At 37.5% G+C, this 12003-nt stretch overlaps 1 protein-coding gene across 1 annotated transcript in view; it reads left to right on the top strand.

Moving 5' to 3' along the window:
- DNAH7 (dynein axonemal heavy chain 7) overlaps window positions 1-12003 on the top strand; it is a 336155-nt gene that overhangs the window by 39460 nt on the left and 284692 nt on the right. Inside the window, exons 6-8 of the mRNA XM_008950635.4 lie at window positions 3681-3768; window positions 4782-4962; window positions 7210-7285. Of these exons, the coding sequence (XP_008948883.3) occupies window positions 3681-3768; window positions 4782-4962; window positions 7210-7285 (345 nt within the window). The remainder of the gene's footprint in view (window positions 1-3680; window positions 3769-4781; window positions 4963-7209; window positions 7286-12003) is intronic.

Genomic DNA, 12003 nt, shown 5'->3' with positions numbered 1-12003 from the left:
AGTGACTCTTGTTATGTTTTAGCAAAGAGACTGGTGACATTTTGCCCCTGCCCTAGGGATTTGTGGAACTTTGAACTTGAGAGAGATGATTTAAGGTATCTGGTGGAAGAAATTTCTAGGCAGCAAAGCATTCAAGAGGTGACGTGGATGCTGTTAAAGGCATTCAGTTTCATAAGAGATGCAGTGCATAAAAATTTGCAGCCTGACAATACGATAGGGAAAAAAAATCTTATTTTCAGAGGAGAAATTAAAGCCAGCTGTAGAAATTTGCATAAGTATCAAGGAGCCGAATGTTAATCCCCAAGACAATGGGAAAAATATTTCCAGGGCATGTCAGAGGTCTTCACGGCAGCCCCTCCCATCACAGGCCCAGAAGCCCAGGAGAAAATGGTTCTGTGGGCCAGGCCCAGGGTCCCCGTGCTGTGTGCAGGCTAGGGACTTGGTACCCTGTGTCCCAGCCGCTCTAGCTGTGGCTGAAAGGGGCCAACGTGGAGCTTGGGCCATGGCTTAAGAGGGTGCAAGCCTCAATCCTTGGCAGCTTCCATGTGGTGTTGAGCTTGCAAGTGCACAGAAGTCAAGAATTGGGCTTTGGGAACCTTCACCTAGATTTCAGAAGATGTATGGAAATGCCTGGATGCCCAGGCAAAAGTTTCCTGCAAGGGCAGGGCCCTCATGGAGAACCTCTGATATAACCGTGCAGAAGGGAAATGTGGGGTCAGAGCCCCCACTCAGAGTCCCTACTGGGGCACCACCTAGTGGAGCTGTGAGAAGAGGGCCACTGTCCTTCAGACCCCAGAATGGTAGATCCACTGACAGCTTGCACCGTTTGCCTGGAAAAGCCACAGACACTCAACACCAGTCTGTGAAAGCAGCCAAGAGTGAGGCTGTACCCTGAAAAGCCACAGGGCAGAGATGCCCAAGACCATGGGAACCCACCTCTTGCATCAGCATGACCTGGATGTGAGACCTGGAGTCAAAGGAGATCATTTTGGAGCTTTAAAATTTTACTGCCCTGCTGGATTTCGGACTTGCATGGGCTCTGTAACCACTTTGTCTTGGCCAGTTTCTCCCATCTGGAATGGCTGTATTTACCCAATACCTGTACCCCCATTATATCTAGGAAATAACTAGCTTGCTTTTGACTTTACATGCTCGTAGGCGGTAGGGACTTGCCTTGTCTCAGATGAGACTCTGGACTGTGGACTTTTAGGTTAATGCTGAAATGAGTTAAGACTTTGGGAGACCGTTGGGAAGGTATGATTGGTTTTGAAATGTGAAGACATGAGATTTGGAGGGGCCAGGGGTAGAATGATATGGCTTGGCTCTGTGCCTCCACCCAAACTGCATCTTGAATTGTACTCCCATAATTACCACATGTTGTGGGAGGGACCCAGTGGGAGATAATTGAATCATGGGGTTGGTTTCTCCCATATTATTCCTATGATAGTGAGTAAGTCTCATGGGATCTGATGGTTTGATAAGGTGAAACCCCTTTCCCTTGGCTCTCATTTCTCTGTCTTTCTGCTATCATGTAAGAAGTGGCTTTCACCTTCTGCCATGATTGTGAGGCCTCCCTAACCACATGGAACTGTAAGTCCATTAAACCTCTTTCTTTTTTAAATTGCCTAGTCTCAGGTATGTCTTTATCAACAGTGTGAAAACGGACTAATATACTCTCCTTTTCAGGTTCCAGAAATTTGTGAAATATCTCCTTAGCTGATGACTTTTCTTCTAGTTTCTTCACAATTAATGGGTTAAAATTATTTCACTACCATTTTTTTTTCAGGGCAATTTAAAAAAGGGATGCTCATGGCACCATCTTGAACCAAAAGCTTCTACTGATTTTGTAAAGAGAAAAAAAAATCAATATAGTTCTTTTCATTTTTGAGAAATAAACTACATCATATTTTCTCTGTACCCAGGCCACATGTCTCCTCTATTGATCGTTTTATTTCTGAATGGAATAAGCACAGCTGTTTGGAAGCACATATTGAAGGGCAAATTCTTCCTTTCATAGTTAATTAGCTGTATGACCAAGGGGAGGTTATTTAAACCTCTCTGACATTCAATTTCTTCATCTGTGAAATGGGAATAATTATGTCATTGTCTTCTTTAACAATAGGTGTGAGGATTATAAATAATATATGTGAAACTATTGAGGGCCTGAGTAGGTAATCAATAAAAAGCTGCCATTATTATTGCTCTCGGTGAGAAGCAATAGTAATTGCTGGCCCCTAGAATGATAGAATCATGGAGTTTTAGAGCTTAAAGGATCTTCACTCTGACTGGAAGAACTTCTACAGCCATTCCTACAACCCCCAACCTTCTACCTCCTCACCCACCCTTGCCCTGATGCCATCTTTCTAGGCAGGCGTTATTCACACAGAGAATGAGGTTTGTTTGATTCTTAGAATTCAGCAAGGTAGGTAGGATGAGCATTTCTGCCATAAAACAAACAAACAAACAAACAAACAAAACAGTTACTGAAGTCATATGCTTTATGGTGGCAGACTCTGAACCCAGATTTCCTGATTCCTGAAATACGTTACTGCTGAGTTCTCTTCTGTGTAGTCAACAATGTAATGAGATTATATTTGTAGTTAGAATAATCAACCGTTTCTCTCCATGTACTAAATACTTTGAGGATTTCTTCTACTTTCATACCTGCATTCCCTCACTTAACAAACATTTATTGATCACTAGCTATGTATTGAATTAAACTGAGACATTACCCAGAGCCTTGACTCTTTTATCTTGTCCATTTAATTGAAAAGAATATGTAAAATTCACAAAACACTGCATTCCTGGATTTGCAAAAGATAAATAAGTTAGAAGATCTATTCTGGGTACCCACTTTGGTATGGTATCTCAGATATACTCAATGAACCTCGAGTCTCCCCTCACTGGGCAGTTAGTGGGAAGGTGTACTTAATTATTCAGCATCACTGACCTGTATCCATTTTAGATGAAGTTGAGATCCAGAGAATGATACAGTCAATTATAAAGAGGTTAAAGCTATCCCAGAACAACTTATTTTTCTGAAAATGTGAACTATGCCTTTCTGCCCAGTGCAGCCCCAGAACATGTCACAAAATGTGGCTCATATTTGGCATATATTTTGAATTGAATTATAGTTACAAACATTATTGTATTATATGAACACATACCCAATAATAAATACATAGGCACATAAAAGCTTCCATGTCACTGATTGCTAACTTGTATGTCTATAGAAATCTGAGAAATGGCCTTTTGAAGAATGTATCTGTGTCTTCTGCAAAACTGTGTTTAAAGTACTTTCCATCAGTGTTCTTTTTAAAACTCATATTTATAAATAACCATACATATTTTAGGAATAATGCAAGAGTGTTCCTTTATAATTTCAAAGAAGAGAGAGCTTGATTCTTGAGTAATGAGGAAGAATAAGTAAAGGCCATCAAGGAGGGTGTGATTTCTGAATAGGTCTTGCAAGTAACTTCCAATATAATTGTCTCTCTATGAATAAAGTATTTGGAGAGGAATATAGCACCAAACAAATGTGTATGCTGTTTGTAAAATGTTCAACAATTCATTTTTCCTTATGATTTAATAGAAAATAGTCCTGGTGTTCTTATATCCATTGTTTTATGTTCTAACTGCCCCTTATCTACTTTTGAATAGTATGTTTATCATTTTCTTAGGCAACAAGATGCTGACTTAGACTCAGCTGTCCCTGATGGAAGCACAATTCCAAAACCGACCGCTTCTGCTATAGAGAAAGACATCTTGGTAACTGGCCATTTGTTTTGTCTGTATAATTGAAAATGAAAGAAACACTTGAAGATAATTTTATACTTTTGAGATCACTCTGTGCTTCTCCTTTGTGAAACTCTGTGGACATAGGAATAAATACAGAGTTCTATAAAAAGGCACTATGGGATTTGTGGAAGAAATCATTCTCTCCCTTGCCACCTAAGACCACAATTTAAAAAAATTTCAAATCTACCTGCTCTCCATATTAAAGCCAGCTTCAGTCATGTATAGCTTTACATGCCTTAATTTTTTTATGAGAAATTATCCTATAATAATTATATAATGTATATTTTACAAGGCATATTAACGTACTTTAGTGATTCTTCAAGTATTTAAATACATAATAATTTTTTTAAATGTAAATATCAAAGACAACACTGCTAATTCAAAAGTATTTTGACATTTAAATTTTTTCTAATAAGTGACATGTAAAAATTTGTGAACATATATTGAAGTTAAATGTTCATTATTATAGAAATAATAACTTGTTTTAAAATGAATATTTTATGAACACACACAATAGCAGCTATAAAATTATAGTATGGAATATTAATAGGCCAGTTGGAAATGTCCTAAATCCTATTGTATAATATTTCTGGAATTAATATATAGAGATACTGATTTGCTTACAGCTTTTAAGATCTACTTCTGATAATAATAAAAAGAGAAAAACTAACAAATCATTTTTAAAAATTAACAAAACACTAATTCAGCATGGACTCTGTTAAGTACACCATATATTTGGTAATATAACTTGATGTTTTACAGTATAGTTATTAACTGAGATAAGAGTTTTAGTTTTCATGAAAATACACATTTGTAACATTTAGGAGATCTCAAATAATACCTATGTGAATTGTACCAAATACTTTTTTATGCTTTATAAATACTTTGTTCTCCTAAAACTTGAATTTTGCTTGGTAGTTTTATTTTTGATAAACATACTTCTTTTGTTAAACATCTACATTTTTCCTATCTTCTTTTTGTAGAGATATTACTATTATATTCACCATGGAATTGATACAGACCATGTAGCCCCAATGGAAGATTCTTGGCTAGAACATGTACTGGATTTAGTTCCACAACATCTGAAAGTCTTCACTGACAGCATAGTTACATTATCTGATGAAATGAGAGAGGATTATCTTCTTAGTGTAAAGAAATCCATAGGTAAATTGGTATTATGCTTTGATTTTTAATTCAAATATGTGTCTCATTAAAGATTATTTTTGTATTAATAATACCTATACTTGAAACTAGTCACAATATTATAATTATGCCATTTATTACATTGTTGTTATATTACTTAAGATCTTAGGCAAATTCCATTAATGTAGTATTACAAAAAATAATTCTATTTCTATTTGTAGGGATATATCCCCACCACAAAGGATAGCACTGAAGAAAATTATAAAGCATTAATTTCAATCCCTCAAGATATTTATTGAGTGGCTAATTTATGCAAGGCATTAGGCATTTAGGAGATAGTCTCTCCCTTTAAGATGGTCTCTTCATTCCAGGATCTTTTGGTGTAGACATGAGACAAGACATACATATTTAAATAATTACCTAAAAGTGTAAGCATTAACAATGAACATTAGTATTACCGATGTCATAAATTAGAATGTGATTAATACAAAATTGTTGCAGTAGACCAAAGGTTGACAAACTATAGCTCGCAGGCAAATCTGGCCACTGCATGTTTTCATAAAGTTTTATTGGAACATAGCCACACTAATTCATTTGCATGTCATCTACAAATCTGGCTGCTTTTGAGCTACAAGAGCAAAATTGAGCAGTTGTGACAGAGTCCTTGTGGCCCACAAAGTCGAAAATAGTTACAGTCTAACCCTTTACATAAATAATTTGTTGACCCATGGTACAGACAAATAGATTCTAAGGCTGACTGATTTCCAGAACCGTTTTAAAAATACTGACTTCTGGCCCCACCTGAATTAAAATCCCTGGAGTCAGGGCCTTGGAATCTGTACTTTAAAAAAAGCGTCTCCAGTTGGTTATGATAGTAAACCTAGTATGACGGATGCTGTGTTCAAAATTGGAGAAATAATAATGCTTTGGAGTAATGTGGGGACCCTTATTGGTGGACATTCATTGTATTTATGACTTCTATGGAGTATCCTGGTGATATAAAAATAAAAAGCCTAATCCCTGCCCTCAGAGTTCATAGTGTAATGAGGGAGATAGACAAATAACTAAATATAAAGCAAAGTAATAAGTCCAAAGAGGAAAGAAACAGAAGATACACTGTAAGGGAGAAGAGGTCATCTCTAACTTGTTAGGAAGGACTCTGGAGGAGCCTAAACTAAGTCTTGAAGGATGAGCAACAGTCTAGTCGGGAACATGCTTGGCCTAGGAAATGGTGTGAATGATAGCAGACGCCCATGAGAGGCTCTTCTGGGCTTGTAAGCAGTTCTGAAGCCAAAGCATAGGGTGCATCTGGGGAAGGGGACAGAATCTGAAGGGCTTTATATGCCTTTTTAGAGCGCTTAAAGGTAAAGGAGAGTCTCTGAAAGATTGTAGGGAAGGGGGTAATACATATGATTTGCATATTAGAGCTTCTTGAAATATGGGCAGAAGAATTAGAATTAAATGTGAATTAAAGACCATAGAAGACAGAAGCGAGGTAGCTGACTTTTCTGATTTTATAACAAGACTGTTTTATGCTCTTATGCAATTTAAAAGAGAACAAGGCAATACTGTTGTTCCTTGGTATCCACAGGAGATTGGTTCCAGGACACTCCCCTCCCTGACAGATACCAAAATCTGCAGATGCTTAAGTCTCTGATAGAAAATGGCATAGTATTTGCATATAACCTATGTACATCCTCCCGTATACTTTAAATCATCTCCAGATTTCTTATACTACCTCATACAATGTACATGCTATGTAAATCGTTGTTACACTGTATATTTTTATTTGTATCATTTTTATTGTTGTCTGTTATTTTTATTATTTTTTCTGAATATTTTTGATTCATCGTTGGTTGAATCCATGGATGCAGAACCTGCAGATACAGAGGGCCAACTGTATGTACCTTTTCTCAGTGAAATAGAACTACTGCTATCCTGTATTGTTGACCTTCAATTCAACAAGAATATATTTGATGGAATAGTTATAAAGGAAAATATAATATTAAGAGCAATTATTCCTTTCAAATGAAAGAGGAGGGACACATTGTGTTAAGAAAGGGAACATATATCCTCAAAGACACAGACATGATACATTTTCTTGTAAGATTTTAAAATTTTTCTTCTCATAAATGCACAAATTGCTCATTATTAAACAACTAACATAATTTAAACAGTTAATTTTAGTAGAACTAGCTTTGCAATTGCTTGGAAATGTACTACAGTTAATATAAGGTTATTTATCAGAATTTTAAAATTTTCTTTTAGTTGATTTTGTTTTAAAAGATCCTCGAGAGAAAGAAGATGATAAGAAGACAGATGAACTTCCAGCCCATCGTGCTGAGTGAGTGATCAGATTTCTCTAAGAATGTTGATTATGTGACCATTTCTGTATATGTTTATATCACCAATTATATTTTCTCAAATGTATGTTTATAATTTATATATAAATGTATATGTGTGTATGTACGTATTTCATATACAGGCATGCCCCATCTTATTGCACTTTGCTTTATTGTGCTTCACAGATACTGTGTTGTTTGCCAGTAGGAGGTTTGTGAGGGTTTTTTGCAACTGAAGGTCTTTGTCAAGCAAGTCTGTTGGCATCATTTTTCTAACAGCATGTGCTCACTTTGTGTCTCTGTGTCAGTTTTGGTAATTCTCACAATATTTTAAGCTTTTTCTGTTATTATTACATCTGTTATGGTGAGCTGTGATCAGTAATCTTTGATGTTACTATTATAATTATCTTGGAAAGCCACAAACTGCACCCATGTAAGATGGCAAACGATGTCAATAAATGTTGTGTGTGTTCTGACTCCTCCACCAACCAGTCACTCCCCCATTTCTCTTCCTTTCCTAAGGCCTCCCTAATTCCCTGAGACAGAACAGTATTGAAATTAGGCCAAGTAACCTACAATGGCCTCTGAGTTGCACATTTCTCACTTTAAATCAAAAGCTAGAAATGATTAAGCTTAGTGAGGAAGACATGTTGAAAGCCAAGATAGGCCAAAGCTAGGCCTCTAGTACCAGTTAGCCAGGTTGTGAATGCAAAGGAAATTAAAAGTGCTATTCCAGTGAACACATGACCAACAAGAAAGTGAAACAGCCTTATTGCTGATATGGAGGAAGTGGTCTGGAAGAAGATCAAACCAGCCATGACATTTCCTTAAGCCAGAGCCTAATCCAGAGCAAAGCCCTAACTCTCTTCAGTTCTGTAAAGGCTGAGAAAGGTAAGGAAGCTGCAGAAGAAATGTTTGAAGGTAGCAGAGGTTGCTTCATGAGGTTTAAGAAAAGAAGCAATCTCCATAACGGAGCAAGGGTTGAAAAATTAACTATTGGGTTCTGTGTTAGGCAGTTCTTATGTTGCTTTAAAGAAATACCAGAGACTGGGTGATTTATAAAGAAAAGAGGTTTAATTGGCTCACAGTTGCTCAGGTTTTATAGGAAGTATGTTGCTGGCACCTGCTTGACATCTGGGGAGGCCTTGGGAAGCTTACAATCATGGCAGAAGGCAAAGTGGGAGCAGGCATCTCACATGGAGAGAGCAGGATGAAGAGTGAGAGGGAAGATGCCACACACTTTTAAACATCCAGATCTCATGAGAACTTACCATTGCGAGGATAGTGCCAAGAGGATGATGCTAAACCATTCATGTGAAACCTGTCCCCATGATCCAGTTACCTCCCAACAGGCCCCACCTCCAGCACTGGGGATTACATTTCAACCTGAAATTTGGAGGGGATATACAAACTATATCAGGGACTGTGCTGGTACCTGGGTGTTGGGATCAACTGTTCCCCAAACCTCAGCATCACACAATATACCCATGTAACAAATATACCTGCACCTATACCCCCTGAATCTAAAATAAAAGTTGAAATTACAGAACAAATTTTTAAAAGGCTGTATCTACTATAGTGATTTCTCTGAGGGATCTTGGCAAAGTGAATTGAAAACTTTCTGGAAGAGATTCACTGTTGTAGATGCCGTTAAGAACATTTGTGATTCATACAAGGTGGTAAAAATATCAACATTAGCAGAAGTTTGGAAGAAGTTCAACCCTTACGGATGACTTTGAGTGGCTCAAGACTTCAGTGGAGGAAGTCACTGCAGATGTGTTGGAAAGATGTGTTGGAAGCCAGAGAACAAGAATTAGAAGTGGAGCCTGAAGATGTGACTGAATTTCTCCCATCTCATGATAAAACTTGAACAGATGAGGAGTTGCTTCTTATGGATGAGCAAAAACAGTGGTTTCTTAAGATGGATTCTACTCCTGGTGAAGATGCTGTGAACACTGAAATGACAACAAAGGATTTAGAATATTACATAAGCTTAGTTGATAAGGCAGCATCAGAGTTCGAGAGGATTAATTCCAATTTTGAAAGAAGTTCTAGTTGGGTACAATGCTATCGAATAGCATTGAATGCTGCAGAGAAATCTGTCATGAAAAGAAGAGTCAATTGAGGATGTGGCAGATGTCATTGCTGTCTTATTTTTAAAAATTGCCACAGCTTGGTTAGTTAGAAGCCATTAAGACCTTCCACCAGCAAAAAGATTATGACTCGCAAAAGGCTCAGATGATTGTTAGTATTTTGTGGCAACAAAGTATTTTAAAATTAAGGTGTATACATTTTTTTTCCCGAGACAGGGTCTCACTCTCTTGCCCAGGCTGGAGTGCAGTGGTGTGATCTTGGCTCACTGCAACCTCTGCCTCTGGGTTTCAAGCGATTCTCCTGCCTCAGCCTTCTGAGTAAGTGGGATTACAGGTGTGCACCACCACGCCCGGCTAATTTTTGTATTTTTAGTAGAGACAGGGTTTAACCATGTTGGCCAGGCTTGTCTAAAACTCTTGACCTCAAGTGATCCACCTGCCTCAGCCTCCCACAGTGCTGGGATTACAGGTGTGAGCCACTGCACCTGGATTCCTTTTTTCATTTGTAATTTTCTTGAGATAGGGTTTCTTTGTTTCCCAGGTTGGAGTGCAGTGGCATGATCACAGTTCACTACAGCCTTAACCTCCCAGACCCAAGTGATCCTCCCACATCAGTTTCTCAAGGAGTTGGGACCACAGGTGCGTATCACTATGCCCAGCTAATTTAATTTTTTTTTTTTTTTTTTTTTTTTTTTTTTTTTTTAGAGACGCAATCTCCCTATGTTGCCCAGGCTGGTCTCGAACTCCTGGGCTCAAGAAATCCTCCCACCTTGGCCTCCCAAAGTGCTGGGATTACAGGTGTGAGCCTCTGTGCCTGGCCCTATATTTTATTTTAAAGATATAATGCCATTGCCTGCTTAATAGACTACAGTATAGCATAAACATAAGTTTTATATGCACTAGGAAACCAAAAATTTGTGTGACGTGCTTAATTGCAATATTTGCCTTATGGGGGTGGTCTTGAACCAAACTTGCAATATCTCCATTGCAAGCCTCTATACAACTAATTGTTCTTATGTGCTTTGTTTATTTATGTATTTAAGCCTAATGTTATATTTATGAGTTGATGGATCGATAGGTAGATGACTAGACATAGACAGATGGACACTAAGATGGTTAAAACATAAGTACTTGGTGGAAAGAATACGATATAGGTTTTTTAATCCCCATAGCAACTAGCACAGACTTCAGATATGGTAGGGGCATAAAAGCTTGATTTTGGGAACATTGGGAACATTACAGAATATATATATTTATAGAATGTATTTCAATTTATTACATGGATGAAAATATAGAACACATAATGGGAAAATCTCCTTGCTGTATATTTTCTCTAATAATAACATTTAGGAATAAATCTCTTAAATAGTTTGAAGGATGGAACTTATATGATTAAATAACCACTTCAGTTTTATTTTCTTTTATATCATTTTAAAATGCCCCAAAGGCCAAGTGCGGTGGCTCACGCCCGTAATTCCAGCACTTTGGGAGGCTGAGAAGAGCAGATCACTTGAGGTCAGGAGTTTGAGACCAGTTCTGGCCAACGTGGTGAAACCCTGTCTCTACTGAAAATACAAAAGTTAGCTGGGCGTGGTGGCGTGCGCTTGTAATCCCAGGTACTTAGGAGGCTGAGGCAAGAGAATTGCTTGAACCCAGGAGGTGGAGGTTGCAGTGAGCTGAGATCGTGCCACTGCACTTCAGCCTGGGCAACAGAGTGAGACTCCATCTCAAAAAAAAAAAAAAAAAAAAAGCCCCAAATTATTCCCCGTTCCACACACACACACACACACACAAAAGTTATGTACCCATTTTCCATATCCTCTAGGGAGAACAACTTTTCTCCTGGGAAAGACAAAAATCATCCTTCATAATTGCAAAGGTGATACAGCCACATATGAAAAATTGAATTAAACTTACTATATACACAGAAAATGTAAATGTTTAAATATATTCTGAAAGATGAAGATGGCACATTTCAATATATAAAAGATCATTATTAAAGTCATAAGAGTTACAGAATACAGTTGATCTTTAACACGGGGGTAAGGGCCACTGAGCCCCTATACCACATATAATTTTTATATGTGGTAAAATATATAAGCTTAACTTATATATAACAAAGCTTAACTATTAATACCCTACTGTTCACTGGAAACCTTACTGATTACATAAACAGCCAATTAACACATATTTTATGTGTTATATGTATTATATACTGAATTCTTACAATAAGCTAGAGAAAAGAAAATTTTATTAACAAAATCATAAGAAAGAGAAAATATATTTACTATTCATCAAGTAGAAGTGGATCATCCTAAAGGTCTTCATCCTTGTAATCTTTACATGGTGGTGGTAGTGATAGAGGAGCAGGAGGAAGAGGAGGTGAAGGAGGAGGGAAAGAAGAAGGGGGAGGAGGAGGGGGAGGGAGAGGGAGATTGGTCTTGCTGTGTGGGGAGTGGGTGGTAGAAGTGGAAGAAAATCCACATGTAAGTTGATGTGCATAGTTCAAACCTGTGTTATTCAAGGGTTAACTGTAAATGTGTCTTCAAATAAAAACATTAGTGTTTGTGATTTATAAATGATGTTTACATATTAACGGGGTAAAGTTCGAGGGGATTTCTGTAGGA

This window comes from Pan paniscus, chromosome 13, assembly GCF_029289425.2.
Source record: "Pan paniscus chromosome 13, NHGRI_mPanPan1-v2.0_pri, whole genome shotgun sequence".
NCBI classification, from domain to species: Eukaryota; Metazoa; Chordata; class Mammalia; order Primates; family Hominidae; genus Pan; species Pan paniscus.
Note: the sequence above shows the minus strand (reverse complement) of the source record. Positions and strands in the feature narration are given on the sequence as shown.